This window comes from Solea senegalensis, linkage group LG6 (genome assembly GCF_019176455.1).
Source record: "Solea senegalensis isolate Sse05_10M linkage group LG6, IFAPA_SoseM_1, whole genome shotgun sequence".
In the NCBI taxonomy this organism is placed as follows: Eukaryota; Metazoa; Chordata; class Actinopteri; order Pleuronectiformes; family Soleidae; genus Solea; species Solea senegalensis.
Window position 1 is genome coordinate 24,241,328 of NC_058026.1, and position 17,597 is coordinate 24,258,924.

Consider the following 17,597-nt stretch of genomic DNA (forward strand, 5'->3'; position numbering starts at 1 on the left):
AACAGACTTTTGATGAGGAGACAAGATTGGAACAGTCCTTGTGAAAAAGAAAAAAAGGCCAAAAAATGGATGGGGGGGGCGAGGCTGTTATCTTGGAGATGAAACTGCTCATCTCCCAGGATTTTTTTGGTTTTTGCTTTTTTTGGTAACTAACCACTCTTTACAACTGTGGTGAAAAACATCACAGACCACACACACACACACACAGCACAGAACTGGTTCATGTTTCACTTCAGTCAACCAAGAGCAGAAATCTAAGGCTGGAGCGGACGTGGAGTGGACGTGGAGTGGACGTGGAGTGGACGCGGTCCGACCAAACGTGGACAGTTTAAAACATTTGATCTGATGGATCTGAGGGAAGAACCGATTTTTGAATTTAGTTTCAACAACATACAGTGACTCTGCCTTGGGTCAGTAGTTCAGACTGGTGGTAATAGTGTAACAATCAGTCACTCACGCAGTCATTTGAATGCCACAGTCTGTCACAGTGTGGCTGCAAAAGCAAAGGTCGTCTCAACCTGGTTTAATGAACATGACAGTAATCTCCTCCTGATCTGAGTCCATGTGAACACATGTTGATGTGGTAGAATGGGAGAGTGTGCAGCTGACATATGTGATGAAATCATATCACCATGGACCAGAGAATGTTTCCAGTTTTGAGAACAGGTGTGTGCATTTAAATCTGCTGTCTTTTGCTCACTTTTTAACCTCCTGTCCATTGTTGCTGTTTTTAATGTCACCTCACACACATTTGATGAAAGCTGACATTCAGCAATAAAATCTGTGACCTTAAGATCAGACTATCACTTTGTGGAGTTTAGTTCCAGTTGTAGTTTTGAATAAATTCTCTAAACATTCTCCTTTATTTACCTGCAGAGCCTTGTGACTGAGAGGATTATGTAACCTCTGGATCAGTGGTCAGGTTTCCATTAACATGTGTTAATGAAACTAGTACACTGAGATAAGCAGCAGGTGGCGCCTAAATGTCAGATTGTAGTAACATTTGCTTCTTACACTAAGTCAGGCGTCTCAAACTCACCAACAGTGAGCAATATTTTTATTATTATAATAATAACAATGATACATTAGGTTATATCTATCACATTAATAAATATATAAACATTTAATGATGTAAAAGCTTAGTCTAGTGTTTTAATTACTATTGTATAATTTGAATGTGTAATCAATACAGTTAATTTTTCCCAAACTGTTGGACTTTTTTTACTTGACCGGTCCCCTCCTGACCTGTCTAGAAGTTCACTGGCCCCACAGTCTATGTACTCTTGTTTCCCATGTGATTTCAAATCTCCGCCTTCTATTCACTTAATCCATTTTAACTTGTCAAACTAATCAAAATGCCAACTTCTCCCTCCCTTAAAGCATACCAATTCAAACAATTTTTCAAATTGTGTTTGTTTCCATTTGTAGTGTTATGCACTACAATAGAACATTTGCATACAAATAGGCTGATGGAAACACACCCGGCGAGAGCTGTCAGAATACAGAAGTGATTCAGTGACAGCAGCTTTAAGTGCTCAGTGTTTGTAATGCACCATGTAATATGTGATCGATAAATAAATACACATACCAGCCTGCATATACACCATTCACATAAAAGTATCAGTGGAGCTGCTGGGCAGGAGGAAAAGATTAAGACCACAGAGAAGGTTCATGGACGTTGTGAAGGACGTTGTGAGGGACGTTGTGAGGACAGGTGGTTTAACAGAAGGGACACGAGGGAGAGGAAAAGATGGGAAATAAGAAATTAAAGTATTAATAGGTTACTTAAATTGGTTGGTGAGTGAGTGAGTGAGTGAATCTCCCCCTTAAACGTCCGCACTCTGCTCCCCAAAGTAGTAATTGTAGTTAAGACAATCTACCAGTAGAGGGCACACCTGTGAGAAGTCACCGAGACAGTTCTCGTAGGAGACCCACTACTGCCAACTTGCCTGGCCTTGACCGTGCACTTGGGAAGCCACCATTTATTTTTGGAGCTCTGGGCTGCATGGCAGCTGTGAGACGGACGGAGGGTGAGGAGGTGGGAGGGGAAAAGGAGAGAGAAGAGATGCAAGGAGGAAGGAAGGAGGGAGGCAGGCAGGGCATCGCATGCCAGCACCAGTGACACAAAAAGCATTGTCCTGATTTAATGGCTGTGAAGTCTCGCCTCCCCCTGGTCTAAGAAGCTGCTGATACTTAATTAGGACGAACATTCATTCAAACACACACACACACACACACGTCTACACAACTCAGCCCACAGCAAAGATGATTCAATCCAGCTCTTGCCATCACAAGAGATGAGTTATGAAGACAGAGGGGGCTTCTGTCGTAGCACGCCACAACATATTCAGTCGTTCTCCAATATGGAGGCAATAAAATTGTCAGCAGGCTTTAATGTGAAGAGTTAAACCTGTGATGAGTCATCAAGTATAAAATCAAACGGGCCTGGTCTGTGATTTATTACCGTACGGGGAGTTGTAAGCTGGCCTCTGTAATGACAAGAGGAAGAAATAGCCAAAGAGCAGCAGGGGAGAATTCATCCTCAAATATGCTTTTTATGTGGTCTGGTGTAAAAGGTTCAGATGGAGAGGGTGACACGTGTGACTGACTATATCGTTATAATTCATGCATCAAGTACGTGTCATTTGTTTTAGTAACTGGTGAGAAATGTTCATGGAAAGCAGGACATTAGTTATTAAAAAGAGGAAACGCCATTCTTTTCTCTTTTTTTACTGCACGGACGATTGTGTTTACTCACATACAGTACATGCAGTATTTAGTTTACTGGGATTTTATATATTCATACACACACTCATAGTCAAATCTATTAATTACAGATTTTTATTTATTTCCTTTAAGAAATGCAATCTCAATTAAATGTTAAATTGAATGTGTATAATGTTGAATATTGACTGTCATATATTGATAAAATGAGGCTGTCTGCCTGCCTCAGTATTAATATATACATGCACAGTTATACACTGTATATAGACTCATGGTGAGATCACTGTTATCCTTTTAGAGCAGGACCCAAATGAGAATATGTCCTATTTGTACATGTTTTTGTTTCATAAAAAGTGATCCCGCTCATTCTTTATGTTAAAAACATAGCCACAAACTCTTTGTGAAAATGCTGGATGAATATTTTACCGTCTCTTTGCACAGAGAAATCAGGATACAAGACAAACCCATGTACAAGACCCACACAAATATATGCAAAAGAGTTCCTCCAATGGATTTACATCCAAATGTATTAAAATTCCCTTCTCCATTATCTGGAAATGCATATTTCTCAATAATTAATCGCAAGGCATTGAAGCACCCAGGTCTTTTAAATTTTTTATTTCCACTCAGCTTCAAACAGTAGATCTTGTAAAGGGGACCCAGTTTTGGGGTGTGGGAATTGCTGCAGGGCGAAGCTGACAGGATTTGTGGTCTCGAGGCACCTCTCGCTTTTTCATTACAGCAAAGCAAAGGAACAAATCCAGGTCAATTAAAATAAGGAACAAGAGGGCTGTGTGGCTCTGGGAGGAGTCACTACCAGGATCTGCCACAAGAGGGCACAAGGGGCTTGAATATGTCCTGGAAAAATGTTAGAGCACTACACTACTGGGACTGGTGACTGGTCCACGTCATATACAGACAACATAACCGTGCACTTTGAATGTAAAGTTAAACCGGGCTTTCACGTTAACTGTCACAATAAACAAAAACAACATGATGTGAGAATAGTTTGGTGCAGACTGTCCAGATGTCTCCTGCTCTTCCTTTGCATGGACCTCCCTTGTAAAAGTTGCTCTTCCAATCCTCATGGCATCTTCTGCCATTCTGTGTGTGCGCGCGCGTGTGTGTGTGTGTGTGTGACAGAGACCACCTCCTCTCCTCTTTCCATGACGGTCGTTAAAAACTCTCAAAGTGACACGCTCACGTAAAAAAGGCATCAGCGGCGAACCCAGGCAGTGTCACATTGAATTTAATGGCTTCTTGTTACTGCACTGTTCTGTATGGGGAAATCATATCTGGATGTGAAAGGTGCTTTCCCTCGTCTGCTTGGTAATATGTTTGGCACAAACGCTCACATACATTCTCTCTCTCTCTCTTTATCTCCCTCTCTCTCTCTGTGTCTCCAGCATACACACACATACTGTTAGAGGAGAGAGAGACTTAGGTCTGGTCCAAGACTGAAAGGCTGTAATTGTGTTTATGACAGAGTCCTTACTCTGATACTGGCCCTCGTCCAGTGTGAGTGAGTGTGTGTCTGTTGTGTTTGTAATGGATTAGATAGGTTTCTATGTGTTCCTGAGTGTTAGGTAAATGTGTGTGCAGTTGAGACTGTAGCCTCCTTATGACCTCCCTGATGGCCAGAGATGGACTCAAGTCATAACTCTTGTGCCTGTCTTTACCCTTGAGCAATAACGCAGGTCCTCTTAGTGCAGTGAGTCAAACCACTGATGCTTCTCTCCATCGCTGTGGATGCACTCACTGAAACCAACACACACACACACACACACAGGCTTTTTAGGCTTTATTCTCACAGAATCATATACTATATGTGGACATGGACTGTAATGACGTACTCAAATACATTACATACAGTACTTATACTGTATAGTAGAGTTAGTTCCCACTTTTGAAGCTGTCCAAGGTTATGGAGTGTTTCTATGAGAACCTGTGCCCATTCATTACTGTAGAGCATTTATGAGGTCAGGCACTGATGTTGGACGAGAAGCACTGGCTCACACTCTCTGTTCCAGGTTAGGTCATGTCATTTAAGTTCTTCCACATCAAACCGTGTCTTTATAGTCCATGCTTTGTGCACTGGGACACAAAGCATGTTGGAATCAAAAAAAAGGGCCTTCCTCAAACTGTTGCCACAATGTTGAAAACATAGCATTGTCCAAAATGTCTCTGTATGCTGAGAGTGTTAGGTTTGTCCTTCATTGAAGATAAGCAGCAGAGATGAAAGCCTGCCTCAAACACCTGAACTTAACAAGTTCCCTATGCACTTTCTTTTTTTGCATTCTTAAAAACGTTTCCATAAAAGCGGCATCATTTCAAGAAATACCTCCCAACCCCCACGAAACTACGCTACAGCACTGTAGTATATAGACCCTTTCATTGTATACAAACATTCCAAGCCTAGCGAGAACGGGCGTGCAGTTTGGGGTCAGAAAATGTCACAACAGGTAAGCAAAGAGCATGTATGTCCACGGTCCTCCACGGAAATAATTCTGAATATGTTCTTTCGTCGCAGATTAAGGACCACGAACAATAAAACATAAATACCTAAATTAGAACTAACTGACGGCAATAGCCTGCCTGATCCAGCTTCCATAAAAGATTGGGTAGATGATATTAGCAGGTGGTCAGATAGTCACTCTTACGTTATATATAAACCTAGCCTGTACATGCAAGAAAGTCTATACGGGTGTGTTTTCTGACCCCAAACTGTGCGCGCACACTTCTGTGACGTAGCTCTCTATATACCAGACCAGGCACATAAAGTTTGTTGTTTTGTGTGATGTCTAGCGGGGATTAGGGTAACAGGGTAACAGAGGTGAGGCTACATTGTTGTTTTCCGAAGGTTATTGGCTGTATGTACAAAAACACAAGGGTGGCATTTTAAGAATTTTTCACTCTGGAACCCCAAGGAAAGTCCCTTGCTTAAAGTTGCTATAAAAGCCTTATTGTAAGGCTATAAAACACAGACCATTATTCACTCGTACAAATACACCTGATTGCTCTTTTTCCTGTGTCCTATCCGAACCAATTGAAATGAAAAATATCTTATTTGAACCGGCAGGGACAGATTTTTGTCTCCTTGGGAGAAAATAAAGGAGCTGCACTGAAATATGTGGGTGCTACTTTCCAAAAGTTACTCTTGTGTCGTATCCTTTTTGCCTTTAAAACCTTTTGAAAGGCGATATGCACATTTTTCTTTAATTCTCACCTTTGAAAGGACAGGACTAAATCATGCCTAACAACTGCAGCCTAAAAGCCTTCGCCGCGCTGTAGTATTCAAGGGCAAAGGTTCACGACTGCCGCGCAAACATTTCCACATCCGCAACATTTCATCTCGTGACACACCAGCCGCCTGTGGCCGTTAGTCTGAGAGGAAACAACAACAAAAGACTCTTGTAATACCATTATTACCATTTTGGGTGCCTGCCAGCAACACTTGGGATTACCTTGCATGGCAGACAAATTGGCAATCGGAAAGCCAGCATAATGGAGGGTAATTGCCTGAGTGCACGGCTAGTTTGTATTTCATGCAAATCTCATGTGCATCGTAGTGAGACTTGGCCGACAAGCAGGACAAGCAATATCACGCTGAAGCTAAAAGGCAAAAGAAAATGGCTCTTTGACACCAACTCTTTATCTCATATTCACTAACTATTGCTCATGAGCTCTGATGACCCCGTTCTTGAATGTGTTGTTTACAAAAGTATCTGTGACGGAGATTTGTCCAAATATGATTTGTGTGGGACGTAGCCTGAAATGAAGTGACTCATTTCATGTATCAAAGGGGGAAGTTTGGGTTAAGTATATTTGGATTCAATTTAAGGACAACGGGACATTAGCAAGGCTTGTTTGTGATAAAGACAACAGAGGTGTTTTGTTAAGACAAAAATAAAGCTGCAGTTAATTGTCTTATGCATCTATGAATACTGTCTACATAAATAACCTGACGTTTGACCTTTTACCTTTTAAATCTGTACTAAGAGGATCTGAGGCAGGTAGTCTCCATTAATAGGACAAATAATCAAATATACGATCCATGTGAGAATACAGGCACAGACTGTCTTTTATTGTAGCATGTTTGTTGGGGTGTTTCATGAGCATCTTGAGGTCAATTAAAAAGTTGAGCTTCAGTTTTAATGTTTTTAACACGAGGACCTGTTGTTGGAAAAAAAAACAACCTCACTTCAAGGTCTTTTTAGTGGCTGTTGGTGGTGCTTTCAGTTATATCACATGGTCTTTGTTCAAGGACTTTTCAAGACTTTAGGATTTATTGGCAGAAATGGAATATATTACCCTATAAGTATGTCTGGTTTGCAGAGCCACCTTCTCGTGATACCAAGATTTAGAGTAGAAGCTTACTACACAAACAAAGAAGAACAACAACATCCTTTCTGTTTCTGGTACTTGAAGGCCACCGTAGTTCCCTGAAACACTTGGGAAAGGGTGTGGTGAGTGGACAAGAGACATGTCCTCCTATTGTCACTATTAGATACCATTCATTCTTACACACAGGACCTTTAAGTCTAAGGTTACTTTACTTTAAATTTACTTCAGTCTTGACGGCTGTTCCAGATTGAGATATTGATTGAGAATTGTTATGATGCTTTGGATTCATTCATTCATCGTATTGTGCTATAAGTGGACCTAGCCAGTAATACATAGTGGTTAACATGTACGAAAAATGTGTCCAAAATAATACTCCAGTGTTGTGCGACAGCTGGAGAGACTCACGTGGACAATGTGACTGTAGCATGCCAGCGTGTGCCTGGTGTTTGTCAACTCTGTGACTGTTTGGATCGTGTGCAGCACATACAGAGCAAATGCCCTGCCAGTGTAACAGCACTGCTCTCTGGCCTCCTAAAGGCCGCCTACTTACTCTCCCCTAACCTTACCATCTGCATCATGCTGCCACTTGGAGCCAAGATAAATCACAAAAGCCCATGTCCGTGCTGGGAATAGCTTCTTCCAGATAAAAAGGTCAGGGGTCACATTTCTGGCCAAGGATGACTTTGCTCGGGGCTAAATAAAGAGCCTAGGGGTTGCAGAACAGCACAGGCCCTCACACTCAATTAGAATCAAAACAACCATCAAACTTGAACTTGGATTTGGGTTATAGGAAAACAACAAAGTAGAGCAGGGAGTAACATACATTCTATCCTGATATCTTCAGGAGTTTAGATAAAGGCAACTGGACTTGCTTTAGTGAAGCTGAAAACAGCTTAAGCTCCAGTGGTCTACTTTTAAATACCTGCAAATATAATGACCTGGATGTGTTTTCAAGAGGGGAATCACAGCTTTAACTGACTAATGAAGTAACAGGCAAAACAAGAAGGGTTCACACCACGAATCAGGAGCAGCTGTTGTCAGCGTTTGTTGAAATTGTGAAGGCATTTTCAAGGTGTTTGTTTACTCTGCGCTAACCTAACAGGACCTGTGACTCAGCCAGTGGAATGTGAGCGTGCAGACACAGTGAGCGAGGTCATGGCCGTCATTTACATCCTAAACACGTGACACGAGGCTGTCAGGCTGAGGTCAGAGGCGGTCAAGTTCACACAGGACACAACGGAGCCCAAAACACCACGACGAGTGACGCCTATTTACACATGCGAGAAAAAAAGAATTGCTGCTTACAGGGACAGTGTAATGCAATACATGAAACTTTTTCTTCTTCTTCTTTTTTTTACTTTTAACTACTTACTTTTGGAGAAGTGGTAGACTGACCAAACATGTTGGAGAGTATTGCAAGTTGTCACTGATATTTTGTAATTTACTATGTGGCGTTTCACCTTGGTCCCTCTAAGCATGTACATGTACTGTGACAAGAAAACAACAGGACAAAAGAACATAGAAATGATTGTAGTAGATGCTTTGTCAACGCACGCAAATTAATTCATATGAAAATAATCCACACTGAAGACATTTGCATAACAGACAGAAATATGTCCTTCAAATGAGAACATGGTCCAACCACACACTGGAAAACACTGATTTTCAGATTGTCCTTGTCATTCGTTGATCCCTTGCGAAAAGGCTAGACAGTCATGCTGCAGTGATCAGTCAGGGCCAAAGTCATACTCCACTTTCCCTCCTCCCTCCTCCCTCCCTCCCTCCCTCCCTCCCTCTTGGTCTTGTGTGTGTTTCTCAACTGTAGTTTTCTCGCTCTGGCAGGTGGTGGTGCTGTAAGACTCGGAGTCTTCCCTTTGCTTTTTTCCCCCTTCATAACAAGGCTGTCACCTATTCTATCCTCCTTTGTCCTCTCCCCTCCATCACTAACCTCCATACATCAACACTGAGACACTGCAGCAACCTCCACCGGCCGCTCAACCGGTCTGCTCTGATGGAGTGAGTAAGCACCAGTGCCCCCACACAAACTACAGCATCTTGATTAAAAAATAAATAAAGTGAATTTAAAAGGATGTTTCACATTCATCAGGTACCTTGCTTTACTGATCCATTAGTGGGGATGTGGGCTCGGAATGCGACGGTGAGGCTAAAATCAATACTCACATGTTAACATGCACATGGACATACAGAAGGAGAAATTGGATGTGTCAGTTCTGTGTTTTGCTTTTGTTCGTTTTTTCTGAAGTAATAGTGCAGATATCTGCCACTAGGTCATTTGTGTGAATGATATTAATTGGGTTCCCTGCGAGGCCAAACAGCCAGGGGCTCAGTTATGATTCCGGTGGGTAAATATTTGCCTGTACTAACCCTCACCAGGTACCATAATGATTCTTTGTGTGTTGCACTGTGTACAATGCGTTTCTGTGTACACATCACTCAGTGCCTACGTCTGCCTGTGTGTATGTGAGCGCCCCAACCCCCATAATTCCCTCTATACAGCTGCAGCTCTGCAGAGTTTGATCAATAACGTGTCCTTCACTCTCAAGTCGGGCCTGACCTTGGCAGCCTTTTGTCTCTTTCCAGGGGCCAGAGTGCGCATGTACAGGTTGGGAAACAAGACTCTTTAAAAAAAGAAAAAAGAAATCCACCCTTGAAAGGAAAATAATTCCCTTCCCTTCACACTAAAGCAAACTCATTAAGAGCCTAATGAATCATATATTTATAGCATTCTTACTTAGCATAATGAGGTGATGTCTCTATTGAACCCCTTTGCTAAATTATTAGTCCATGCTGAAATTGGAATCAACTTCAAATTCCTCGCATATGCCATTGTGTTCAATTTACTCTGGGCGGTGTCAAAACAGCGATGGCATGGCTGCTCTGAAGAACAAAGACCGTTTATGAATGACAAGAGGTACACTGTGTGTTCCGAGACGTTCACAAGCACTAAAACATGGAGGACTGCTGCACAGGGGCAGTGGGAGTTCATTTCTTACATCCGTTTGCATGTTAATGCAGCCTGACAAAACCTGCAGGTGGCACCATTTACGGATTAGTCCTGCAGTCACACTCTGTCTGTGCTTCCCAGTAATGGTCAGCAAGTGAGAGAATTTATTTTGCATACGTGCATATCCCGTGTGTCCATAATATAGAATTAAAACGAGCAGTAAGGTGCTTTTGTATACACAGGCAGTCGTGTTGTTTTCTCTACTGGATACTGATTGAGTTCAGACACAGGTAAAGGACTGTAGTGAAGTGCACCCAGTGATGTCATTACACAGAGATGTAGGAACACTTTTAGCAACATTAGTCATTGTAATAATTGTAACATTAAAAAAAAGCCAGAGGTAAAAAAAAAACTAAATGAGGATCAGACAGTGTTCGTTTCGAAATCCTGTTTACATGTGGAACATTTCCTGATTTATTTGATCATCAAATAACCTGTAATGAAGACTACGTTTTGTACATGTAATGGGTTTCTGCAGGCCAGTTGTATCAAGATCAATTACAAAATTAACACCTTAGTCCTGAAAAATGACAATATTACGCTCTAATCCTTTTAAAGCCTTGTGATAAAACAGTGGTAGATTTGGGCGTCTCTTCCGCGCTCCAAGGAGAAACAGAGAGTGATACAGAGAAAGAAATGACTACAGTCCCACTGGCACTACAGAAGCCTGATAGACGTTACTCAAGAATTAAATCCCCAGATATTATAGTATGGAACTACAAGACTTAAAGTCTCTCAAACTTAGACTTGATGAAATTATTCTGTTCCTAAAAATCCTTTGCACTAAGATGGGGAGAAAAAAAATAAGTCTCTGTTGTTTCCTTTGTGACACTAAAATGTGTAAATAACATTCACCAAATCAAGACATACATCAAAACTGAGAATTTATTAACTCATTCCACTTTTACAAAAACAAACATTCTTTAGGACTTAAGGATTTACAGAACCTAAATCACAAGACCATCAGACAGTTGTCTCGAGATGCATAAAATACAGGAAAAGAAAAGAAAAAAGAAAGAAAACGCAAAATCATCTCCACTACACTTTCCTCTTCTGGGTGCTGATGTAGAGAACTGTGGAGACAGGGAAAAATAATCATGTTTTGAGCAACAACACTGACAAGTAATTACGCATTTTTATGGTCATCTGATGTGATCTTGCACCACACAAAAAACTTCTCAGCTAAGTGTAATATTGTCTCAGTTACAAATGTGCGTGAATATTCAAATCTAAATTGTAAGCTGTGAAACGCTCAGGGAATTTGATTAGATTAGACAATAGAGTAGAAAAAGAGAAGTTAAAGGTGGTTTTTCCAGTAGGGGCGCATATGAGAATGCATATTTATTTACTGAAAGAGCCTACAACAATGGTGCATTCATACACTATGAAAATGGGAGTTGTCTGTGAAAGTGATACCGACTTCAGCACTGTTTGCACTCAACACCCCACCCCCCCACTTCCCATGGTTATCCACAAATTAATTATCTGTGGAGAAGCACTGAAACACTGCAGCAGGTCTCTTCATACAAAGACGAGACACATTTCCCTTCCTGGAGATAAAATGACTGTACTCTACTTCTAACTATTAGTATTGTTATAGGATTCTCAACAGATGTGATAGGCTGCACATGTTGTGAAGCAAAAGCTGTGCAAAGTGATTACATTTTTAATTCTCATTTTAAATGTATCTATGAATGTTGGCCCTTTTTATTACACTAGGCCATCTGTTGACCACCAGGACTCACATTTACTAAACACTCCCATGCTAGATTCATTACATGGCTGACGTCAGGAAATCTAAACAAAGACGACACATACTTCAAGTTTAAAAGGGAAAAAAATACATATATACACACATATATATATATATATATATATATATATATATATATATATATATATACACACACATACACATGCATACTCATACTAATTGTAATTATATATACATGTATGTATGTATGTATGTATATATATATATATATATATATATATATATACATACATATATACATACATGTATATATATATATACATATATGTATATATACACACACACACATACATACACACATTTTAATTACAATTAGTCAACGATAACCTGGTGTCTATCTAGTCATAACAATAGCCATAGAACTAATGCTAGTGGTGCCACAACTTGGAGAATTTCAGTTCTGTATTCACAGACATCAATGCCTATGAGATCATTACATGCTGCAATGTACTGTAGATGAAATAATCACATTTTAAGGGCTGTCTCGTGATTAATGAGGGAAAAACACACTTTTAATGACTGTGAATGTCAACACAAGTGTCAGGAGCCAGGAATTCTGAATACTGAATGACTAACCCTCATAATTTATAATTAACTTGTATCTTATTGGAATACTTGAATAGAAGTGAATGTCTTGGACAAAATCATGTGGGCTGCTCAATGCTGAAGCAAACCTGCCCAGACAATTTGCTTATTTTAGCTGAATATGACATAACATTGTTTATAACTAGAATACCAAGCAAAGTGCACTTTACAGTTAACACTTTAAATCCCTAACACATTACTGTTGTAATCTGGCTTTCTTCTTTTTCTTTAGTAGAGAACAAAAACCTACATCGGTGTTGAACATACAGTACATTTGTGACTGTAAACGTCCACACATGGCTTTAGACCTAAAGTAGCAGAGTGGTGAGCTCAATTACCTTGCTACTCTAAAAATGATTTCCAGTGCAGCATTAAATTTCACTATAGATGTAATTGATAAATGGGACTTATCACTTAAGATGTTTCAGACATTGAACTTCTGAAAATACATTCATTCATCGTCTACCGCTTTATCCTCAACACGAGGGTCGCAGGGCTACTGGGTACACCCTGGACAGGTTGCAAACATGCAAACTCCACACAAAAAGCCCCAGACCAGTACATGAACCAGCAGCCTCCTTGCTGTGAGGACATGTGTGTCACAAGCACTGTCCATAGGTTGATGTAGACACATGATGATAACGGTGGGAGATAACATGGGTTAGATGTGTTCACAACAGCAGGAGAATGTCCCAAACATTCAGGTGTGGGGCAGAGGTTGTGCATTCATGATGCTGGACACTCACCCGCTCACTCACTGTGCTTTATCTAGAGCCTTTCCTGCTGTGTTCTCACATGGGCTGACATTATTTGGAAATTTGACTAGGGAGCTAGCAGGAGTTTCAAAAATAATCCAACTCGACTTTTGCATACGTCATATATTTGTGTTCCGATATACAGACAGACTTCAGTGCATGTGTGAAAGCAGCTTCACAGATAAACTTTGAAGAAAAGGACCTCATACATTCAAACAATGGACGGCATCCAACCAGAATGTTACTAAATCAAAACCTTTGTATATGATCTTCTCACCATTGTTTCCTCTGAGAAAAGCATCTCCATACTTGTTCTTGAGCTGCCCATTAACATACTCCTCTGTCTGCTCGATGGCAATGTTCATATAACCATCCAGGCACGCCAGCACACCTGCACACATTAAGACATCAATGACAGGCATTAACACACACATGTTAGAATAGACAGGACTTACAAGAGGGTCCATAACAGATAAAAATTGATGCATAAATAAATTAGGACACACGATTAATGAGATATAATTAATGTGTATACATTATTAATGGTCAGCTATCTTGATCATTCAGTTGTGGTTCTGATGTTTCAGCTTCCTAAATGTGAAGATTTTCTGGTTTCATTGCTCCATTAGACAAAAGAAATTAAAACTGGAAATAATTGGTTAGGGGACATGACATCTGAGAACCTCATAATTTCGAGGTGAGGAAAACTTCAATCAACATTTTCTTACTTTATGGACCAAACATTTTACTTGACTAATCAAGAAAAGAATCAGCAGACTAATCGATTATGGAACAAAATCATTAGTCGTAGCTCTAATTTATGTATTATTTATTTTTACGAAAGCTCCATCACGTTCTAAAATGAAGTCATAGAAAAGAGGCAGATAGATGGAGACACGCCAGCATTACATTACCTCTGTAATCCACACCAGAGTTCAGTTTGACGACCACAGGTCTCCCAATGATCTGCTTCAGAAAGTCACTCGGGGTTTGTTTTCTCAGACTCATGTTGACGCTGATCTGAAAGAACTGAAGGGAAAACGTTGTTCGATTGTGTTAATTCGTGTGGTTCGTAAAGCTTGGATGTTTTGAGCACGGAGGATAGTGACATTTCTATTTCACCAAATGCAAACAAATACACAAACATAAGGGTTAATGTCGTGGACATAGGTAGCGTTAGCCGTTAGCTAGAGTGTGAAGCTAACCGCTAACTGCTAACTCTTCGCTGGATTTGTTTGCACTTAAATGGCATGAGAGGAACGCTTTACCCGTGTAGCTGCTTTGTGTGCGTTTAATCTGATAAAAGCGGACTAAACTGCACATGGAAATGTTCACTTGTGTCTAATATTTACGTGTTCCGTGTTCGATAACGTTTTACTTACCCGGCAAACGTTAGCCAAACGATTGTACGCAGCATGGGCCAATCAGAAGCGTGTAGTGTACGGTGGTCGAGTTACAACAAAATCCTTAAAGCGCGATTGTTGGGCTTTTGTGATTTATCACATGTAATTGAGAGGAACAGTAGTCACAGTGCAAATGAGACAGCTATACCACTGAATGTATGATGAGGTTTGAGCAACGTTTTCAGTGAACAGATACTCAACTGGAGCACAGTTGCACAGTATCTGTGCAGTGTGTTACAGTTTAAATCAATGATACATTCATTGATGTACTACATTTTTCATCATCTATAAATAAATGATTCCTTAGTCTGTACCAGAACTTCCCACTGTTGTCCAAATACTATAAAATTATATGACAAAATATAACTTTATCGCACAGACAATGTTGCCCCAAGTGACAATAACCCTCACTTAGATGTAAACGGTAATAATGATAAAATCAGATTTATCGCCAAGTGTACGCAATACTAGGGATTTGCTCTGGTCAGTGGTGTGCATATAGAAAGACAGATAAATAATACAAGTCAAAATAAAATAGAGAAATAGTTATTTACAACAGAGTGAATATGATTTAAAACAAAATGTCAGTGCAACATGAGACCTAATGGAAACAGTCAGAAAGCAGATAACAAAAGTCGTGCAACTACAATGTGTCAGTGAAATATGGAGGCTTAAGCAGTTGTTTATGGGGTTGTGGACATTTTAGACACGTGACATGAAGAGAACATGGTATAACAATAAGCCCAAACTTATAACAAACAGTGTGCTCCTAATTCTTATATGTAGGATTGTTTGCTTTCTCTAAGAACACTTTTTTTTAATAATATAGATACCTATTCTGTGTAACTTACCTGAAATTGAGTTATTCTTTAGATGCACTGTATGAAAATTATATCATGCTAATCAATATTTAAAATATATATATATATATATATATTTAAATGGTACATTTTAAAATAGTTTAGTGTAAATATAATTATTCGTCATAGAGATTTCAGATCTTTGTGGTTTTCCCCTGCTGTAGCTGCGTGCGATGTTGTGAAGGATAAGAGAAAGTCTACCATTTGACAAAACTCTGGTTGCTGGGTGCATGACCCAAACACTGCACAGCTTGGGAGGTACATGAAAAATGATGTAGGGGGAAATAGGGATGAAATGGTGAGGTGAAAGAGAGAAGAGAATAGAGGGAGGGAGGATGTGCCAGTACGTGTTAACAGAGACACAGAGGTTACAAGAAAGAGAGGAGAGAGAGACAAAGAGAAGAAGAGGAATTGTGAGAGGTGGAATCATAAAGTACTTCTTGTGTGTCTAGACAGGTTGCTTGTTAGCAGGGCATGGCTAGCCCTGTGGAGGCTAGAGGTTAATTTGGTATCTGCTGCTGTGTTAAACTAAGGTCAGTACTACAAGTCCTTAAGTCATAAACAAGAGTGGTTAAGAGCCATGTATACACCTAGGCACCAGTTAATGAATATTCAATGAGGATTTTTTTTTCCCCCCTTGTCCCCTGTTGCCTTCGTTGTTGCTTGATTTTAAAATATTTTTTTTAGAAAGACCTCCGTGGTCATCAAAAACTGACCTCTATTTACTTACAGTTACCTGCCCTTTTTTTTTAAATCACAATATATGTTCTTAGTTGAGCCGTTTTGCATATTTTCAGTAGAATAAAATCAATAATGTACCAATAAATGTATAAAGTCTGCAGTTAAAATGGAATTCAAACTTATACTACCAAGGCTATTTCCTCACTGGCATTTAATGCAATGATGTTTTAATATGCTGTGTGCTAAGTAGGCAGGCAATATATCCATGAAGTGAACGCTCACAGATGTGGTATTGGTGGTATCCAGGGGCCATGAAATGTGTGTTTTGCTTGTAACTAACTACATGCAAGGGATAAAATGAAATTTAAACTTACGACCAGGGCCATATGCCTGCTGGCATTTGATGTAGATGTTTTAATATGCTGCAGGTAAACGGGAGGGCAATAGGAAAGTGTGTGTAGACTGCTGTACCTGCAGCTTGCTAATGCAGGAAATCCCCACATGATAGATAATGATTTAGCTGCAATGGGGTTAACAATGACACTGGTTTAAAATTACTCCCAGTATCATTTTACATCCAAAGACATATCAGTGCATGGTCAATTATGTTGCTGCCTCCAATTAAACCTCATAAGAGAACATGGAGTTTTCATTTTCTCAACATTATTCTACAATAGCACTTTGATTTTGTCGGTGTCAAGTCAGTTTTATTTATATAACCCAGCATCACAAACACAGTTTGTCTCAAAGGCCTTTACAGTCTGTACAGCAAGTGACACCCTCAACAATTACTCAAGAAACTCATTCCTTTACACTTGTTATTCAGCCTGGTGTATATATTAATCTATCAATAGTTGATTATGTTTGTAGTAGTAGCAGTACATAGTCGTGGTTCTGGACATATTCAGTATTCATTTATTTGTAATGATTTTGCATTGCAGTACAGTAACAATATTGTAATAATTTTGCAATAGAATAGTAATATTATGGTTATACCATCTATTTCAGTAATCTATTCAAAAGTAATAGCTTGGCAATAACAATGAAAAATGTGTGTGACAGATTTGAGCCAACATTAATTCTTATAATCAAGCTATTACCTGTGTTATTACTAAGCCGGAAATTGCATTAGAAATAAGGTGGTATTACTGTAATACTAAAACATTATTAGCATACTATTACCCTGTTGTTACTGTACTGCAGTTTAAAGTACTACCTTTGTGATTGGAACCATCAGTGTCAGGACAAACACATGTGAGTTGGCTCCAAAAATGCTTTGACCATCCAGTGAGGGAGAGAGAGAGAGAGAGAGAGAGAGAGCACAACAGCAGAGCTGTCAACTGAAAGACAAATCCCGTCTCCATCTTCTGACCCTTTAACCCCAAGGGGCGGGCTAGTGAAATAGACAGATTATGGTGACGGGAGATGCTATTGCAGGAGGGAAAT

General features: G+C 39.9%; 1 protein-coding gene across 2 annotated transcripts; it reads right to left on the reverse strand.

Annotated features, from left to right (window-relative positions):
• Nucleotides 1-10,960: 10,960 nt before the first annotated feature.
• lsm6 (LSM6 homolog, U6 small nuclear RNA and mRNA degradation associated) lies at nucleotides 10,961-14,675 on the reverse strand. 2 transcript variants are annotated; one of them, XM_044027295.1, is made up of 4 exons: nucleotides 14,590-14,675; nucleotides 14,122-14,236; nucleotides 13,485-13,598; nucleotides 10,961-11,166 (listed from the first exon to the last, which is right to left on the reverse strand). In XM_044027295.1, exons 2-4 carry the CDS (start codon nucleotides 14,213-14,215, stop codon nucleotides 11,132-11,134), a joined length of 243 nt encoding a protein of 80 aa, XP_043883230.1. In that variant the 5' UTR covers nucleotides 14,216-14,236; nucleotides 14,590-14,675; the 3' UTR covers nucleotides 10,961-11,131. The 2 variants fall into 2 exon arrangements, with proteins under 2 accessions (XP_043883230.1, XP_043883231.1); XM_044027296.1 differs by lacking the exon at nucleotides 14,590-14,675 and adding an exon at nucleotides 14,476-14,581.
• Between the last annotated feature and the right edge of the window lie 2,922 nt (nucleotides 14,676-17,597).

What these genes read in the sequence shown, in the direction of transcription:
- lsm6 (XM_044027295.1), bottom strand. Translation starts at nt 14,215, where the DNA reads ATGAGTCTGAGAAAACAAACCCCGAGTGACTTTCTGAAGCAGATCATT. An exon ending in CTCTGGTGTGGATTACAGAG is followed by an intron (nt 13,599 to 14,121) that starts GTAATGTAATGC and finishes TAATGTGTGCAG; the next exon opens with GTGTGCTGGCGTGCCTGGAT. An exon ending in TTTTCTCAGAGGAAACAATG is followed by an intron (nt 11,167 to 13,484) that starts GTGAGAAGATCA and finishes CTGTCTCCACAG; the next exon opens with TTCTCTACATCAGCACCCAG.